This window comes from Bos grunniens, chromosome 14, assembly GCF_055505025.1.
Source record: "Bos grunniens cultivar Pamir isolate PY7600 chromosome 14, Bosgru_T2T1.0, whole genome shotgun sequence".
Classification (NCBI taxonomy): Eukaryota; Metazoa; Chordata; class Mammalia; order Artiodactyla; family Bovidae; genus Bos; species Bos grunniens.
Genome location: NC_141178.1, coordinates 51052287 through 51071896, shown reverse-complemented (window position 1 = coordinate 51071896; position 19610 = coordinate 51052287). Strand labels below are relative to the sequence as shown.

The 19610-nt window shown below is 39.8% G+C and overlaps 1 protein-coding gene across 50 annotated transcripts in view; it reads left to right on the top strand.

Annotated features, from left to right (window-relative positions):
* The window catches only part of CSPP1 (centrosome and spindle pole associated protein 1), a 110451-nt gene that overhangs the window by 86833 nt on the left and 4008 nt on the right, over positions 1-19610 (top strand). For 39 of the 50 annotated variants that reach the window (XM_086336708.1, XM_086336709.1, XM_086336693.1 and 36 more), the window contains 6 exons: positions 4014-4150; positions 7804-7944; positions 10038-10084; positions 15721-15784; positions 17857-17966; positions 19346-19484. In XM_086336708.1, the coding sequence (XP_086192834.1) occupies positions 4014-4150; positions 7804-7944; positions 10038-10084; positions 15721-15784; positions 17857-17966; positions 19346-19484 (638 nt within the window). The remainder of the gene's footprint in view (positions 1-4013; positions 4151-7803; positions 7945-10037; positions 10085-15720; positions 15785-17856; positions 17967-19345; positions 19485-19610) is intronic. The other 11 variants (XM_086336681.1, XM_086336669.1, XM_086336706.1 and 8 more) reach the window with 2 other exon arrangements.

Here is a 19610-nt window from a genome sequence, read left to right as displayed (position 1 = left end):
CAGGATTAATTATCATAAACCCACATCTATTAGAATTTTGCAAGCTTGAAAAAGGTGTTTAGTGGATTATTGGTGAAATTGTAATGATTGAAAATAGCTCTCCACCCCCATCCCCCCAGAAGAAATAAGCTAAATAATTATAGTCTAGTGGAGGGACTCACTTACTCTAGTGGTAAAGAATTGGCCTGCTGATACAGGAGACGCAGGAGACATGGGTTCGATCCTTGGGTCAGGAAGATCCCCTGGAGGAGGAAATGGCAACCCATTCCAGTATTCTTGCCTGGGAAACCCATGCACAGAGGAGCCTGGCAGGCTGTGGTCTGTGGGGTCACAAAGAGTCAGACATGACTAAGCACATTTCACAAGCAACAAGCAAGGGAGGGACTCAGTACAACTAATACAAAATAATGTGTGATTTCTTTAGTCTATTTGTGTTTGTAGTATATGGTATATTTTCTTTCTTTTCTTTTTTTGGTACAAGAGCTCTTTCTTTTAGCTAATATGCTATTTAATTCACATTCTTGAATTTTATGTAGATAAAGTTGCCTTCATAAAATGTTTCATTACAGTTGTGAAATCTATTCACTGTGAAAATATGGGATATTTAATGAATATTGATTTAACCAAATATAAAATATTTAAGTTGAGCGTTTTAATTGTCCCTCTGTACTGCCAGTAATGTATTTATGGCAGTGGTGATGACAGTGGTCGTATTGATAGGAGGAAGAAAGAAAAAAAGAAAGAAGTAGGACTTTCTTACGGCAAACCAAGAGTCTTATCCCTAACCATGACATTTTTAATAGGATTAGACAGTGACAAATCAGTAGTGGGAACAGGCCGTTCTTCAAGCTCTGTCTTTAGGACAGATTGTCTTACTACAGAGAAATCACTGCGTGAAAAATAATTGACTAGTTTAGGACTCAGATGGAGTCAGAAGTTGCTTCATAAGCTAATCTAGGTGATAAGGAATTCCAAGATAGGAAAGTGATAGTTGAAGAAGACATAGACTCAGTTCAGTTCAGTTCATTAGCTCAGTCGTGTCCGACTCTTTGCGACCTCATGAACTGCAGCACACCAGGCCTCCCTGTCCATCACCAACTGCTGGAGTCCACCCAAACCCATGTCCATTGAGTCGGTGATGCCATCTAACCATCTCATCCTCTGTCGTCCCCTTCTCCTCCTGCCCTCAACCTTTCCCAGCATCAGGGTCTTTTCCAATGAGTTAGCTCTTTGCATCAGGTGGCCAAAGTATTGGAGTTTCAGCTTCAACATCAGTCCTTCCAATGAACACCCAGGACTGATCTCCTTTAGGATGGACTGTTGATCTCCTTGCAGTCCAAGGGACTCTCAAGAGTCTTCTCCAACATCACAGTTCAAAAGCATCAACTCTTTGGTGCTCAGCTTTCTTTATAGTCCAATTCTCATATCCATACATAGACATAGACTAGACAATTAATCAACAATCTCCTTACCTCCCCTTTTTGGTCTTAAAACGTCAGGCATAGAAGCTTGGTCCTTGAAGGGAAAATAATAATAGGAGAAAACTTCAGAGATGGAATAACCAAAGACAGTTACTTTTTAAAACTGTTTTTAAAATATTTTCCTTCAACGGTGTATTGTTTCCTGAAATATTTATGTTCCAGCAAAATAGCTTACAGACTATCAAACACTTCCGATCGTTTTTGCCAAAAGGCCTCATAAGTTTTCTAAAGCAATATTCTTCAAACTGTAGGTTGCAGTCTTTTAGTAGCTTGTAAAATCAATGCAAGTGGGTAACTACCACATTTTCTTTGAAGAGTGTTTATCTTAAAAAAAAAAAAAAAGTTTATTTTCGCATAATTTTAGATCACAGGAAAGTTGCAAACATAGTTTCTATAGACCCCTCACCCAGTTCTCCCTGTTTTTAACATCTTACATTCACAGGATGTTTGTCACAACTAAGAAGCTGACATTGGAATATTAACCACAATCTAAATCCCAGACTTTATGGATTTCTCCAGTTCTTCTATCAGTATCTTCTTTCTGTTCCAGGATTTAGTCAGTACAGGGCACCACACTGCATTTAGTTGTCATGTCTCCTAGTCTTCTCTGATCCAGGACAGTTTTTCAATCTTTCCTCGTATTTTTATGACTGTGACAGCCTAGGGAGATATTAGCTGGCTGTCCTATAAAATGTCCCCCAGTCTACATTTGTCTGATGTTTTCTCATGATTAGGCCAGGGTTAAGGGGTTTTAGAAAGAATAACACAGGGTAGCCTTCTCATCACATTGTATCAGGGGGTACAAGATGTGCATATGATGGAACCACTAAGTTTAGCACACTCTGGGAATAAGCTTTATCTCCTGGAGAGGGTGTCATCTATGTATATTTAGAATTCTGTTAGAATTCTTCTATAAGAAAGAATGTTCCTTCTCCTCTCTTTGTTTAGTTATCCAACCATTTACTTATATCACTGTTGTTTCATGTACATTTATTTTGTACTTTTTTGTTATCATCCAGTGTTATTTGTGGTGTTGCTTACTTCCCTGGTGGCTCAGACGGTAAAGCGTCTGCCTACAGTGTCTACACTGCGGGAGACCCGGGTTCAATCCCTGGGTCGGGAAGATCTCCTGGAGAAGGAAATGGCAACCCACTCCAGTACTCTTGCCTGGAAAATTCCATGGACGGTGGAACCTGGTGTTTTTTGAGCACTTTTTTACTCTGTTGCTGCAGGAGGCTCCAGGATCCTCTTGTGTATTCCTTGCCTCTGCCTTGGAATCAGCCATTTCTCTAAGGAGTCCTGGTTCCTCTTGGAGAACTGTGTCTATAAACCAGGCTCTTGGTGGACATAGCTAGATAATATACACATGTATATATACTAAGTCATAAACATCTGTTATTGTTGTGTCTATCAATTTGTATATTATCAATTTGTATATGCATTCAATTATACTGATATTTATGACTGTAGTCCAGGATATGGTAGGATTTTAATGTAGCATGTTAACCTGCATAATTATGCTTCACTTAGATTTTTGTTAGCATTCTCTAGGCGTGTTCTGGCTAAGTAAACAAGGTGAGGAAATGTCAAGATATAGACTGGCTAGGTAATGGAATGTTAACCCAAGGTGGTAATTTTCAACAAAGAATTCTTCTGTAGTCGGTCAACTACTTTGAAGTAATAGGTCAGTATTGGTTTTCTATATTTACTTTCAAGATGTTATAAATGCCTTAACTGTTGCAACTTTCCATATTCCAGACATACATATTCAATTAAATGTAATGGATTATTGACATTTTATTTCTTTTCATTCATAAACTGAAGACTATATGTGCTCTTTTTTGGCAAAACATTATAAGAAAGAGAAACCAGACAGCTTTTCAGTTTTCTCACTTGCAAATCTTGCATAATAATTTCTACCCCATGAGATTCTAGTGAAGAATAAATAGATATATTTATTGGAAAGTACCTTGTAAATTCTGTATGCTAACTTAAGTTAATATATGTTAGAATTGCCATCATTTAGCAAGAATTGGTTAAATATATTTTACTTCGGTGTAGTTTTCACTGTGTATTGTGATCAGAGACATCTTAGTGTTGGTTCTTTATTCCAGTTTTATAAATAGTTTCACAAAAAGAATCTCTTATTAATTAATTCATCATATTATTGAGTTCCTCATATATGTTAGGCATAGATGATGCAGTCAAATGTATAGTAAGTAGCAGAGCTGGTCTTTGAATCTTGATTTCTTTAACCAAAGACTACTGTTTCTACTACATGAACATTTTTAAGGTAAAGCTAATTCGTTCTATTCTTCCAATAAGATACTTTGCTTCTGAGCATTTTGAAAGATTACAGTGACCTTGTAAATTACCTGTTTTAATACAGGGAATTGAAATAACAGCTATTAGAATCAATTTTTATAATACACTGTAGTGAAAGATGCCAGATTTCTTGTATAGGGAGTTAAATGTCAACTCAGATTTTCTTCTCATAAAAATGCCTTTATCATAATGTGTTATTATCTATAGGAAAAGAGAAAGTTCCATGGATGTATTTGATATGGCCAGACATCGATTACAAGCTCCCGTCAGAAGACCGTCACCTAAGAGCTTAGACTCTGCTTCTTCTCAGAATATTCATGACTTTAAGGAGCTGAAAGATAGAGGTAAGAATGCTGCTATTTTAAAGGTAGAGCCAGAGTGTTCTACCCATATTCAAGGGTCTTTAAAGATATTTGTATCCTTTTTCTCAAGTAAAGTTTCATTTATGGTATCTATTTTAAGTGATAATGAATAAAACTTCTGTATTACTCTAGTTCTTCAGTTTACCAGTCTGGTGGGGATAGAGCTTTGGTGTAGTTATTTTCTTTTGCAGGGCATACAGCTCTTAAAGCCACAGGAGTGGATTAGATCAGTGACATAGTGTGAAGAGTGGCACCTGGCATTTAGTGGAGGATGGACAGCAAGATGAGCTTGGGAAAGAGATGAAGAAAAAGTCAGTGATTGGAGGAAAAGCAGGAGAATGTCAGTTCTGAAACTGAGGGAACAGAGTCTGCCAGGGAGGAGGGTTGTGTAAAGTGAATATTGGAAGGTGTCAGTCGCATCAGAGGTTAGCGGTGACCTCAAATAGACCTTTTTTGGTGGAATTATTGGATCAGAAGCCAATTACCTTTGGAATGAGGATTGAATAATTAGGAAGCATGGTGTTGGAGGCAATAAGCATAAGAACCCTTGGAAGAAGCATGGCTTGGAAGGGGGGATCACAGGGTCTGGAACTGGAGGAACTTGTTAGGATACTGATGTGAAAGCTGTTAGAGAATTCAGAGGCTTATAGTATAGAGCAGGGAGGGAATAACCGCTGAAGAGAGCAGAGTGCCTGAGCAGCGGAGGAAATGAAGGATTGTTGAAGGGAGTAAGGAGGAGGAGAGAAAGCTAATTAGGGAAGTTGGCTTGCCAGGGTAACAAAGGCCTGGGAGACTGAAAATGTGTAGGGGAACCAGAATGTGTTGTATGTGATTTTTATTCAGAAGCACTCTCAGAGCAGCCTTGGGAGCAGAGGAGGCAGGCTGTTGGATGGTGGTCATATGACCTATACCAGATGAGTTTACTTCTGTTTCTCATTTTAAAAGTAGTATCTATTTTAGAAGTTTTGAAAATTTAGAAAGAGAAGGAAACATCTCTTTACTCAAATCACCTAAATATAAAAATAGTTGATATTTGGTATATTTACTAGTCTTTCTGAGCTTAATTAAAATGAAAAAGATAAAAGCTAGATGTAATTATGTTATTCAGTTTTATTTTCCACTTAGATATACATGTCATCAATTACATATATCATAGTTTTTATGCTATGATTTATTGATTACTTATTATATGCCAGACATTCTATTAATCCAGTAGGTCTTAGAATTTCGTCAGGGGACTTTTTGAGGTCAAAACTATTTTTATTATAAACTAAGACATTATTTGTCCTTTCAATTTTTATTCTTTGAGAAGTTATATGGCATGTGATAACTTCATTGCTCTGAAGCTGATAGAATGTGTTTTTGTATTTTCATGTTTTCAAAGTTTCTTAGTTTTAATTTCTAATGTGATGTGTGGGACAGTGGTGAATAAAAGCTCTTTGGGGGTCCTTAACTTTTAAGAAGGTAGGTCTTCAAAACAAAAAGGTTTAAACCATAAAATTGGGAAATTCATTTCCCTGTTATCACAACTAGTCCTCATTCGTCATATGACTTAGTTGTTAATGTCTCTTGTTTTTACGGAGAGGAAACAGTCTGGAAGTGGGGAAGTCAGGTGAAGCCAAGTCCATGTGTCCAGAGCCTCTTCTGTTAACTTTGCTTTTAGTCATTTTCTACTCTTAGATATTCAGCATGTTCCCATTTTCCACTGTTGTTATGGAATAAGGTCTGGCTGGCTGCTTGTTGCTTAAAAAAGTCAATGCTTGTAAAAGTTGGTAGGAAGGAAAGTTGTTTTCGATCAGAATGCTGACAATCTAGGGAGATGGTAGACTCATTGTCCCCCTCAAAACCATCTCCGAAGATTCTGATGGACCATGAAAGTTCTTAAGTGGAAGAAGGGAAGTAATCTCAGTTAATCAGTGAGATGGGGGTCAGAGTCTTCGCCGTCCCCCAATCTGTGCAGGCTTGTGGACTCCTCCTGATCTTTCTTTAGGTGCTCTCTGATTCACACGGTTTGTTTAGGAGATTACTGAAGGGGAAGCTAGGGAAGAGATATGGTCATCTGTTAATCACCTGTTCCTCATTTCTACATATGGAAAGAGTCAACAAATTAGGCAGGGTATTGCGTGATCAAAAGATTTGAAGTAGTTGAAAAGTTTACTGTAAAAAAAAAAATCAAAAACAAAAAAATGTATTGTTTTTACAGAATAAATTTATTGGAATGTGTACTGGGAGTAAGAGTTGAGGTTGTAAACAACTAAGTTAGTGTAATTTGGCTTCATATATGTAATGTGAGGTATTAATGTAATTCATATATTAAAGCAAAAATTGTTAACAGCAAAAAAAAAAAAAAGATTTGAAAGGTGTGCTAGGGCTTGAGGTAAGTAGAACTTGGGGTGCCTGGTTTAAGGTTAGTGACAAGACAAAGGGACCACCTGCAGAGAATTCTTTCCTGCCAAAAGCTGCTTACAAACCCCCACTTGTCAGAACATCTTTCCGTTTCTGTGGGATCACATGTGAAGGTCCCTTTTCTGTAACTTCATGCTGACACAGGATGCTGTATTAGAGATGTTGACATGCTCTGTAGCATCTCTCTGCTGGCAGTCGTAGTTGCCCATTTACATATATGGGCAGAACAAGCTACAACTACTTTGATGCCCACGAAGATATTGATTAGTATGAGCAAAAGCGTTAATCCCATTCTCTTGAGGCCAGTTCTTGGAATTGTCCTAGCCATAAATTCAGTACTGCTCAAAATGGAGCAGTTTATGTTGTGGTTGCAGAACAGTCATCATGCACTTTCCCTCTGGTGAGAATTAAAAGTATCTGTAGAACAACTCAGGAATTGCAGCAGACACAAATCTGGAACTTTGTTGTCCTAATCATTAGCTGCTTGAACCTGCTTTTTGGTGACTCATGGAGGCCTGGGAGATTTCAGCCTTTCTATAAAAGGGGATGGAGGTTGGGGCACAGGATTCTGCTTGATTCTACTATGGGTCAAAAGACTTTTTAAATGTGTGAATTATATCTTTATTCTCAAGATTTAAAAATTAAGGTTTAACATGTTCATTCTGATCAGTGATGTTCTTGAACTTGTGCCATAGGTGAATTCTTAGACTGTCATTTCCTCCAGAAATGACATCCCTCTTAAAGCTCCAGCCAGCCTGTAAAATTGTTTTTGTTTTTTGGCATGATATTTACACATATTAATTGGCCAATAACATTATGTTTTCGTTTTTCCAGTACATTTGAGGGCTCAGCTGTGATTCAGTGTCTGGTAGCTGCCAGAGTCACAGCCATCTGACTGACTGATGGCTTGGATGCTCCTGCACATGGTTGCAGGCTCTGGGTAGTGTCTTGGGGAAGTGGAGAGTTGGGATGGAGTATGTGGCAGTAAGATGCTGCTTGTTCTGGGGCTCCCTTAATGTTGAGTTTGTGAAAACGTATTTATTTAAAGAATATTAATTTCATGTTCATTAGTTGTATGATGATGTGCTTTGACTTTGCTGATGTCTCATTATTTATATTGTTTCTTGATTTTGAATTTAGGTTATTCATATGTTATCTATAGTGAAGTTTTATAAAATCTCATTTGGAAACAAGATTTAACTTGGTTATATAACTTATTTTTGTACCAGATTCAGAAACGCGAGCTGATCTGAAATCTATGTACCCAGATGATCCAAGAGATAATGACACCTTGGAGATAGAACAACAAGCCTTGCTAAGAGAGCAGCAGAAGAGACTGAATAAACTAAAAATGCAGGAAGGTGCTAAAGGCAAAAAATAATCATTGCTATTTCAGATCACTTCAGTGGGTTGTTTTTCTGTCGGCTTTCTTTCTCCATCTCTAATATTGATTTCAGTCCAAGGCAAGCTGCCTCCACTGGCAGCCTCATGCTCACATGCCCCTTTGGTCTGTAGTCCCAGAAAAGAGTAAGTTCCAGAGAGGGCTCTGATTGGCTGTCCATGCATGAGAGGAGTCCATCCATTCACTGTAGCCAGAAGGGTTGAGTTCCTTGATGAGGCCAGGAGACATCTGAACCAGGGGAAAGAATGCCTGGCATACACACCAGTGTCCTGGGGGACATTTCTACCGTGTGTGTCTGTGGGTTTTGACAGAGCATAAAATCTTTATGAATAAGCTCCATACTGGGCTATAAGTATGCTGCTGCTAAGTCACTTCAGTTGTGTCCGACTCTGTGCAGCCCACCAGGCTCCCCCGTCCCTGGGATTCTCCAGGCAAGAACACTGGAGTGGGTTGCCATTTCCTTCTCCAATGCATGAAAGTGAAAAGTGAAAGTGAAGTCGCTCAGTCGTGTCCGACTCTATGCAACCCCATAGACAGCAGCCTACCAGGCTCCTCTGTCCATGGGATTTTCCAGGCAAGAGTACTGGAGTGGGGTGCCATTGCCTTCTCTGGGGCTATAAGTATATCTCTGTGTAATTAGCTAATCAGCAGATAACTTACTGAGTGCCTACTATGAGCGTGGGTACTGCCCATATCCAGGGAATATGGGGATGAATGAAATACGCTGCTGCTCTCAAGGAATTTATACTCTATTGGAAGAGTTAGATGCTAAGTAAGTGTAAGTGTGATGAATGTTGCAAAGGAGAAATCTAGGGTCCCTTGGGAGTGTGTAACTGGAGGTCGGGTGGGCAGCCAGGGGTGGAGTGGAGCTAGTGGCCTCAGAACATCGATGGGTCCTGCATGACCCTCGCAATATCTCACCAGTTTTGCCTGCCTTCAGGCCATGGAGTGCAGCCATGGAAAATGAGTCATAAAATACAACAGTTAAGCAACAAGAATAGAAGGAGACAGTCCTACCAGTTATTTTTAGGAAAATTAAAAACCCTACTTAGCAGGCTTGTCTGACCAGCAGAATCTGAGGAGCCTGTTTTGACCACATGAGAGGATCACAGGAGTAAGTTGTGTACCATGTCAGGCCCAGATCACAGGGCAAGACTTCAGTGGAGGGGATAGGGCATGTCCTCCCTCCATCTGTACAGAATTTTTAACAGTGGTCTTATTGATCACCCTCCGATAAAAGAGTAACCCAAAGATAAATAGTAGGCATTTCATCAGGAGAGAAGCAATTGCAGTCTTCAATCGTTACACCCATTTTGGTGGAACTTTCCCTTAGGTGACCTAGCTGATGATCTGATCTGGTGTGATATTGGCAACTGGGGGACTGCTTATGGGCTAATCTCAGCCTATGTGGATATAGGTCCATTTTGGCATGGAGGGTATACACCCTCTATGGCAACCACCCCAGTTTCTACCAAACACTGTGATGACTGAATTCATAAGAATATGATTGAATTCACAACAATCAAAAACATAGCTATAAAGGAATACAGGCTACCAATAGTAGTGTATTTATTCCCAAAGGCAATAGCTAAAAGGCTAAAATGCGCTATTCAGAGGAACACATCGAACCCTGGTCATATCAGAGAGGCCTTTGGGATAGCTGATCCAAAATTCTTCACCCCTGAAACCAGGCTCTTGGAGTTGAATTCATTTCCTTCAATTCCACATAAGGGAGTTGTTTAACTCTTCTCAACAATTTTCTACACAGATTGCAGAAATACGAGAAGAGATGGTTATGTTTCTATAGGCATCAGTTTTAAATTCACAGTGATTTTACTTTTATTTATTTATTAAATGTGAATGGAAGAATTTTATGCAGCTGGAATGAATTGGATGCTGAGTTATATTTATTGATAAACAAGTAGTATCTTTAAAATATTCTGAAATGTGATCATTGAAAAGTAACTTCCAGTAAGGAATTAATTACAAAAGATGCTCTAAAATTTACTTGTAAAGTATTTTCTAACCTTTTATCTCGTTTTTACCCCTCATTGACTACAGTTGACTTGGATGCTGTCCCAAGCACTAAAGTACGGGACCACAGAATGGTAAGAAAACAGTTATAATTTTTCAAGCTAGTTTTTGAGTGATAGAAGATTTTAGGAACATGGTAAGGGAGTATTCCAATTTTGAATTCTTCAGAAATACTGAGTTAAAAAAGAATTTAAATCTTGTCCCATCAGTGTTATGGGTAGCCAAAGTCTAATATGTAGAGAAAGCATAGTGTAATGAATAGGACTGACCAAGAATAGGACTCTAGGGCTAGGCTGTTCAAGTTAGTATGTTGTTAGCTGTGTGACTTTAGGCAAGGTACTTAATGTTTTATTTAATCTTTTTTTGCCTCAGTTTCCTAGTCTGTAAAATGGGATGATAGTACTTATCTCTGAGGGTGGCTGTAAGATTAAAATCAACCAATATCTGCAAGCACATAAGGATAGGCCTATAAATGTTTAGTATTAACTGGATAAAAAAATGGCTCAAAGGCTATTGTGAGGATTAAATGAGATAAAACATTAAAAACCCTATGGGCCTGTCCCATAATGAATGCGATCAGTTTTAGTGCAGTCAGTAGTGGTGGGAGTAAGAGTCTGTAATTCATGCAGTGGTGAGACCTGTAAAGGGCATAACTTATCCTAAGAAAGGGACATCTGTGTGAAGACTAAAGAGGGAGGGGACCAGCCATTTTAGTTCAGCAGATATTTGTGGAATACTTACTGTAGACCAGATAATATTGTATGTGCCCGCAGGCACAGGAATGAACAAAAATCTTTGCCCTCAGAGGGATTACTTTCACTCAGTTGTGTCCAACTCTTTGCAACTCCGTGGACTGTACTGTCCATGGAATTCTCCAGGTCAGAATACTGGAGTGAGTAGCTTTTTCTTTCTCCAGGGGATATTCCCAAGCTAGGGATTGAACCCAGGTCTCCTGCATTGCAGGCAGATTCTTTACCAGATGAGCCACAAGAGAAGCCAAGAAACAAGGAGAAATTATAAAATATTTAGTTGGTAGGTCTAAGATGCCCACCAGACAGACAGTTGGGAGGTGGCAAATAGATGGCTAAGAGGAAAAGTTTGGGGGAAGATTGAGGTTGGAAATAAATTTAATCTTCCCCACACTAATAATACAGGTAATATTATCTCCATTTTCAGATTTTAAAAATAAGGCTCAGCTAGAGTATGAAACAGGCTGAACAGTATGAAAAGGCAAAATGATAGGATACTGAAAGAGGAACTCCCCAGGTCAGTAGGTGCCCAGTATGCTACTGGATATCAGTGGAGAAAAAGCTCCAGAAAGAAAGAAGGGATGGAGCCAAAGCAAAAACAATACCCAGCTGTGGATGTGACTGGTGATAGAAGCAAGGTCTGATGCTTTAAAGAGCAATATTGCATAGGAACCTGGAATGTCAGGTCCATGAATCAAGGCAAATTGGAAGTGGTCAAACAAGAGATGGCAAGAGTGAATGTCGACATTCTAGGAATCAGTGAACCAAAATGGATTGGAATGGGTGAATTTAACTCAGATGACCATTATATCTACTACTGTGGGCAGGAATCCCTCAGAAGAAATGGAGTAGCCATCACGGTCAACAAAAGAGTCTGAAATACAGTACTTGGATGCAATCTCAAAAATGACAGAATGAACTCTGTTCGTTTCCAAGGCAAACCATTCAATATCACAGTAATCCAAGTCTATGCCCCAACCAGTAACGCTGAAGAAGCAGAAGTTGAATGGTTCTATGAAGACCTACAAGACCTTTTAGAACTAACACCCAAAAAAGATGTCCTTTTCATTATAGGGGACTGGAATGCAAAAGTAGGAAGTCAAGAAGCACCTGAAGTAACAGGCAAATTTGGCCTTGGATACGGAATGAAGCAGGGCAAAGACTAATAGAGTTTTGCCAAGAAAATGCACTGGTCATAACAAACACCCTCTTCCAACAACACAAGAGAAGACTGGACACATGGACATCACCAGATGGTCAACACCGAAATCAGATTGATTATATTCTTTGAGGCCAAAGATGGAGAAGCTCTATACAGTCAACAAAAACAAGACCAGGAGCTGACTGTGGCTCAGATCATGAACTCCTTATTACCAAATTCAGACTTAAATTGAAGAAAGTAGGGGAAACCCCTATACCATTCAGGTATGACCTAAATCAAATCCCTTATGATTATACAGTGGAAGTGAGAAATAGATTTAAGGGCCTAGATCTGATAGATAGAGTACCTGATGAACTATGGAATGAGGTTCGTGACATTGTACAGGAGACAGGGATCAAGACCATCCCCATGGAAAAGAAATGCGAAAAAGCAAAATCGCTGTCTGGAGAGGCCTTACAAATAGCTGTGAAAAGAAGAGAAGCGAAAAGCAAAGGAGAAAAGGAAAGATATAAACATCTGAATGCAGAGTTCCAAAGAATAGCAACAAGAGATAAGAAAGCCTTCCTCAGCGATCAATGCAAAGAAATAGAGGAAAGCAACAGAATGGGAAAGACTAGAGATCTCTTCAAAAAAATTAGAGATACCAAGGGAACAGTTCATGCAAAGATGGGCTCGATAAAGGACAGAAATGGTATGGACCTAACAGAAGCAGAAGATATTAAGAAGAGGTGGCAAGAATACACAGAAGAACTGTACAAAAAAGATCTTCACGACCCAGATAATCATGATGATGTGATCACTCACCTAGAGCCAGACATCCTGGAATGTGAAGTCAAGTGGGCCTTAGAAAGCATCACTACAAACAAAGCTAGTGGAGGTGATGGAATTCCAATTGAGCTATATCAAATCCTGAAAGATGATGCTATGAAAGTGCTGCCCTCAATATGCCAGCACATTTGGGAAACTCAGCAGTGGCCACAGGACTGGAAAAGGGCAATTTTCATTCCAATCCCAAAGAAAGGCAATGCCAAAGAATGCTCAAACTACTGCACAATTGCACTCGTCTCACATGCTAGTAAAGTAATGCTTAAAATTCTCCAAGCCAGGCTTCAGCAATATGTGAACCATGAACTTCCTGATGTTCAAGCTGGTTTTAGAAAAGGCAGAGGAACCAGAGATCAAATTGCCAACATTGGCTGGATCATGGAAAAAGCAAGAGAGTTCCAGAAAAACATCTATTTCTGCTTTATTAACTATGCCAAAGCCTTTGACTGTGTGGATCACGATAAACTGTGGAAAATTCTGAAAGAGATGGGAATACCAGGGACCACCTGACCTGCCTCTTGAGAAACCTGTATGCAGGTCAGGAATAAGTTAGAACTGGACATGGAACAATAGACTGGTTCCGAATAGGAAAAGGAGTACATCAAGGCTGTATATTGTCACCCTGCTTATTTAACTTCTATGCAGAATACATCATGAGAAATCTGGACTGGAAGAAACACAAGCTGGAATCAAGATTTCCAGGAGAAATATCAATAACCTCAGATATGCAGATGACACCACCCTTCTGGCAGAAAGTGAAGAGGAACTAAAAAGCCTCTTGATGAAAGTGAAAGTGGAGAGTGAAAAAGTTGGCTTTAAAGCTCAACGTTCAGAAAATGAAGATCATGGCATCTGGTCCCATCACCTCATGGGAAATAGATGGGGAAACGGTGGAAACAGTGTCGGGCTTTATTTTTTGGGGCTCCAAAATCACTGCAAACGGTGACTGCAACCATGAAATTAAAAGATGCTTACTTCTTGGAAGGGAAGTTATGTCCAACCTAGATAGCATATTCAACAGCAGGCATTACTTTGCCAACAAAGGTCCGTCTAGTCAAGGCTATGGTTTTTCCAGTGGTCATGTATGGATGTGAGAGTTGGACTGTGAAGAAGGCTGAGCGCCGAAGAATGGGTGCTTTTGAAGTGTGGTGTTGGAGAAGACTCTTGAGAGTCCCTTGGACTGCAAGGAGATCCAACCAGTCCATTCTGAAGGAGATCAGCCCTGGGATTTCTTTGGAAGGAATAATGCTAAAGCTGAAACTCCAGTACTTTGGCCACCTCATGCGAAGAGTTGACTCATTGGAAAAGACTCTGATGCTGGGAGGGATTGGGGGCAGGAGGAGAAGGGGACGACAGAGGATGAGATGGTTGGATGGCATCGCTGACTCGATGGACGTGAGTCTGAGTGAACTCCGGGAGTTGGTGATGGACAGGGAGGCCTGGCGTGCTGCGATTCATGGGGTCGCGAAGAGTCGGACACAACTGAGCGACTGAACTGAACTGAGGCTGCTGTTTGCTCAGTGTTACCAGTTGGTGCTGGTTTTGAACTGATAGTGGTGGTAACAGCCTCACAGCAGCAAGTCTGTACCCATACTACCTGCGAGGTACTTGGTGTGTATTTGCTCTGAAGTTCAAAACAAGGTCTGCCTACCCCCATTTTACTTAAGAGGAGACTCAGGCCACGATCACACAGCCAGTGAGCAGTAAAGTCCATGTCTGGACGCCGGCTGAACTCCAGAGCCCTTCCCTGTCCCACGTTACCTGAGATGTATGGACATCTTTTCTGAACACGCTGTAGGTTTCTCTGTATATGGCAACCACATTTCTCAGTGAAAAGGCATTGAAATGTAACCACTGGGATTTTAGTTAAAATGCTGATTAATAACACTTTTTGCTGCATAGAAACTGAGCATGAACCAACAATTTAACATGGCCATTAGAAAAGAAAAGCTAATAGATTTGGGGCTCACCTTTCTAGAGACTGGATTATATGGAAACTCAAGGTGAGACTGGGGAAGATTGTCGTGGAGAAGGTTGGGCTGAGGTGGTCACTCTTTCCAGTGTGGGAGGGACTGTGAAACAGAAGAGAGGCTGGACAGTATGCACAGTGTTAAGGAGAGCTGCTGGTTCAGACCATTTGGTAATTTGAGAAGCTATTATCACCATTACTGTCGTTCTTGAAGGCAGAAGTAGAATCCTTAGGTTTAAAGGTAAAAGAATTCAGTTCAGTATATGGAAGACCTCAGTGAAAGATAATAACTTTCTGGTAACCAATACTATGTCTCATTGCGTGCACTTCCTTAGAGGTTAGTGGACAGCTTTTCACTGGAGTGTTCTAGCACATCCTAGAAATCTGGTAGGGAAGTGCAGGGAGGGGTGTGGGGTGACTTTAGATTTCTTCCAGTGTGTAAGAGGACATTCTCTGTTGTAGGAAATTGACATCTAGAGTTTACCTCTAATTTGAGAGCTCATTACAAGCCCGACCCTAGCATTACCTTCCCTACTCTTATATCCCTGTCTATCTGCTGTCTTTGTGGCACATGCCATCCCATGGGGCTGTCGTTATCTGAGGGCATGCCTCTCCCCATGGGAGCGTGACCCACTCCATAGCATAAACTCCTACTCCTCTTTCTATTTCCAGTTCCTCACATGCAGGAAATACTAAGTGCACTCAGCAGATTTATTCAGAGAATGAATAAATCTTGACAATGATGTAAAGACTTTAGATGTTTAATTTGGTTCATTGCTTCACACTCTATTATATTTTTATCAGCAGTAATGTAACTCTTAAAAGGTCTTTTCCTGTGGTTTCTAGCATTGGAATGTGGTGAAAGAGGGAACCAGCCAGTCCTGCTTCCCCCCATGCACTTTTGCTAGCTTTGGGGAGTGTGGAGACTTGTGCCTCTGTACAGATTTGTTGTTTTTCTACACAGGACTAATAAAAATAGTCATTAATATATGATGTTTCTTTTAGCCCAGAGAGGACACTGATGATTTCTTGAAAAACTCATTATTAGAATCTGATAGTGCTTTTATTGGTGAGTATGTTTATTTTACCAATCTATTTGTTTAAATATTTAGCATTATTTATATTCAAGTGTTTTTCTCCATACCTAAAAAATCAGTACTTTACTCTTTGTTTGTGCTGTGCTTAATCGCTCAATCATGTCCGACTCTTGGGACCCCATGAATTGTAGCCCACCAGGCTCCTCTGTCCGTGAGATTCTCCAGGCAAGAATACTGGAGTGGGTTGCCATTTCCTTCTCCAGAGGATGTTCCTGACCCAGGAATTGAACCTGGGTCTCCTGCACTGCAGGCAGACTCTTGACAACTGAGCTATGAGGGAAGCCCACTCTTTGTTTGGACCTCATTAAAATTAAACTTCAGTGCTCTGCAAATGGTAAGAAAATAAAACAAGCCAGAGACAGGGAGGAAGTATTTGCAGAAGACATGTCTAATAAAGGACTCCTATCCCAAGTACACCAGGAACTCTTAAAACAGTTAAGACAATGGCCCTGTTAAAAGATGGGAAAAGATCCAGACACTTCACCACAGACAGGATGGCAAGTAAGCGTATGAAAAGGTGCCCCATGTCCGTCATTGTCATTAGGGAAACACAGGTCATGTGTCATCAGGGAAACTCAGGTCAACACGAGACACCACCACATAGCTATAGAATGACCCAGATTTGGAACACAGACACTGCCAAAGGCTGGCAGAATATGGAGCCATAGGAACGCTAACTCATCACTGGTGGGAATGGAAATCAGTACCATCACTTTGGAAGACAGTTTGGTGGTTTCTTACAAAAGTAAACATACCCTTACCATATGATCCAGCATTCACACTCCTTGGTATTTACCCAAAGGAGTTGAGACTTATGTTCACACAGAAACCTGCACACAGATGTTTTTAGCAGTTTATCCATAATTGCTAAGATGTGGAAGCAACCAAGTTGTCTCTAAGTAGATGAATGGATATACAGTGATAGGTCCGGACAATGCAGTATTATTTGGTGCTAAAAAGCATTGAACTACAAAGCCAGGAAGAGAAATGGAGGAACCTTGAATGTTTGTAAGGGAAAGGAATCAATCTGAATAATCTACATATTGTATGGTTCTAACTATGACTTTCTGGAAAAGGTAAAACTATGGAGGCAGTTAAAAAATCAGTGGTTGCCACAAGGTTACAGCAGGGGGAGGAATGAATGGTGGAGCTCTCCTGTCTGATACTGGAATGGTGGATATGTTAAAAGCCAGAGGATGTACAACCCCAGGAATGAACCCTAATTATGGACTTTCAGCAAAAATGATGTGTCAGTGTAGGTTCATTGGTTTTAACAAATGTGCCATTTTGTGGGGGCTGCTGATAGATGGGTAAGCTCTGAATATGTGGTGGCAGGGGGTTTAGTAGGAATTCTCCATGCCTTTCACTCAGTTTTACTGACCTTAAAAACTTGTAAATAAAGCTTTTAAAAAAAGAGCAAGTGAGTTATTGGTGGGGTATAATAAAGAAGTCAGAAAACTTTATTTTTGGAGTTTTAGAAAATCGCACATCTCATTCAATAGAATACAGTTATTGCTGCTTTAAAGAAAAACTATACATTAAATTTCAGGAATTTGAATATCAATTATATATTAAATGATAGTATTTTATCAATGTTACATTTCCTGAATGTGGTACTGAGACTGTGGCTGTACAGTCTGTGGCCCTTGTTCTTAGATGGCCTCTGCTAAAGCATTTAGGGACGAGGTATCATGATGTCTTCAGCTTAGTATTTTTTATTCTGCAAAAAATAAATAAGCCCCCACAAAATACTACATTGTACAATTCCATATGGAATCTTAGGAACAGTACATCTCCAGACTGAAGGCAGATCAGTGTTCACATGGGCTTGGCAGGTGGAAGTGGGGAAGAGTGATTTTGTGACCAAAATGTTCTAAAACTATAGTGATTGCGCAGTTCTTTAAAAATCACTGTATGTTTATTGTGGGCAGATTTTATCATATGTAAATAATATCTTAATAAAACTATTAAAAGACAGTCTTGGATTAGCTCTGAATGGAGATGTGAAAGGTGGACGTTCACAGCTTCCCCCCGTGTTCTCTAGGTGCGCATGGCGAGACGTACCCAGCCATTGAGGATGGGGGCTTCCTGCTGCTATCTCCGCTGCCCTCCGCCAGAGAGCGCAGAAGGAACAAACTGAAAGGATTGGACTTCGTATGTATGAAATGTCCTTTTTTTTTTTCAAGTTTAGGAAGGAGAGGTCTGGGCTGATTGGCTAAACTGGTGTGGTCCAGTAAAGAAAGAGAACATGCTCTCGATTAAGCTGGACATGGGTCTGAACAGAGGCTCTGCCACCAAATGCTGGATGACTGTGAGCAGGTTACTGGGACACAAAGGTCCCCTAAGTCATAACATATAATTGATTCCGTTATTGCCAAGTGATATTTCATTGTAAGGATATTCCACGTGTTTTTTTTTCCCAATTGTTTGATAGACATTTGGGTTGTTCCCACTTTTTCTGTTATCAATACAGCAGCTTTTAACATTAGCATATAGATGTTATGTTTTCTTTTCCTATAACATCTTGAGGAACTACCAGACTGTTTTCCAAAGTGCCTGCTCCACTTTACATTCCCACCCACATTCTGTGAAGGTTCCAGTTTCTCTACACCCTGGCCAACATTTGTTAGTGAGTGCAAAGTATTATCTCATTGTGGATTTGATTTTGTATTTTTCTGACAAAATGATACTGAGCATCCTTTCTTGTGCTTCTTAGCTATTTGGAGATCTTCTCTGGAGATAGGTATATTCAAATCCTTGGCCCTTTTTCTAATTGGGTCATCTTTTCATTGTTGAGTTCTAAGCTCTTTATAGATTATGGATACAAGTCCCATATTAGATATATGACCTAACAGATACTTTCTTGATGGTGTCCACTGAAGCACAGAAGCTTTTGATCTTGACAGAGGTAGAGCTTACAGATCTTATTTTTGCTTGTGCTTTTGCTGTCGTATCTAAGAAACCATTGCCTAACCCATGATCATGAATGTTATTTCTTTGTTTTCTTCTAAGAGTTTTAGCTCTTAAATTTAGGTCAGTGAATCCACTTTGAGCTAATTTTTGCAAACGTAAGGGTCCAAATTCATTATTTACATGTAGATAGTTATTTTGGTACCATTTGTTGAAAAAAATCCTAGTGAATTTTATTGGTTTTTCTGCCCCTAACTATAAGGGCTTATTTCTGGACTCTCCTTCTATTCCATTCATCTATGTCTACCCTTAGGCCAGGACCACCCTGTCTTGATTAGTATAGCTGGACTGATTCTTAGCCCCTGATGTTTCAGTTTTTCCTTTTGTGTTTTGTAATTCCCCACCTTTATCCACTCTGGTAGCATTTATATGTTATCAGCAAATGCTTTACCTTCATCTGAGCCTGCAAGGATAAACACAAGTTAGAATATAAATGCTACAGATTTAATTTTGTTCATCACTATACATTTATCAAGCTTAAGAACATATTTTGATTCACTGATTTATTGTGAACATATTTTATGTTAATGATCATTTCTGAAGTTCTGTTTTCTTAATTACAGGATAACAGTCACCCTGATGTGCCACCAGATGGTGTCTCTTTAAAATCTGTATCCAGTATAAATATTGATCAGCTTAGAATGAGAAATGAAGAACGAATGCGAAGACTGAATGAACTTCAGAATAAACCTATTACTACAGGTAAAAGGCCAAGTATAATAGCCAACAGCAGATTCGGTGAAAACTCAAACCTGCTTCATAGAAGTTTTCACTGATGGCTGAGAGAGGAAATGAGTTCTGAAATCCTTTGAGTTGTAGAGCCTAAGG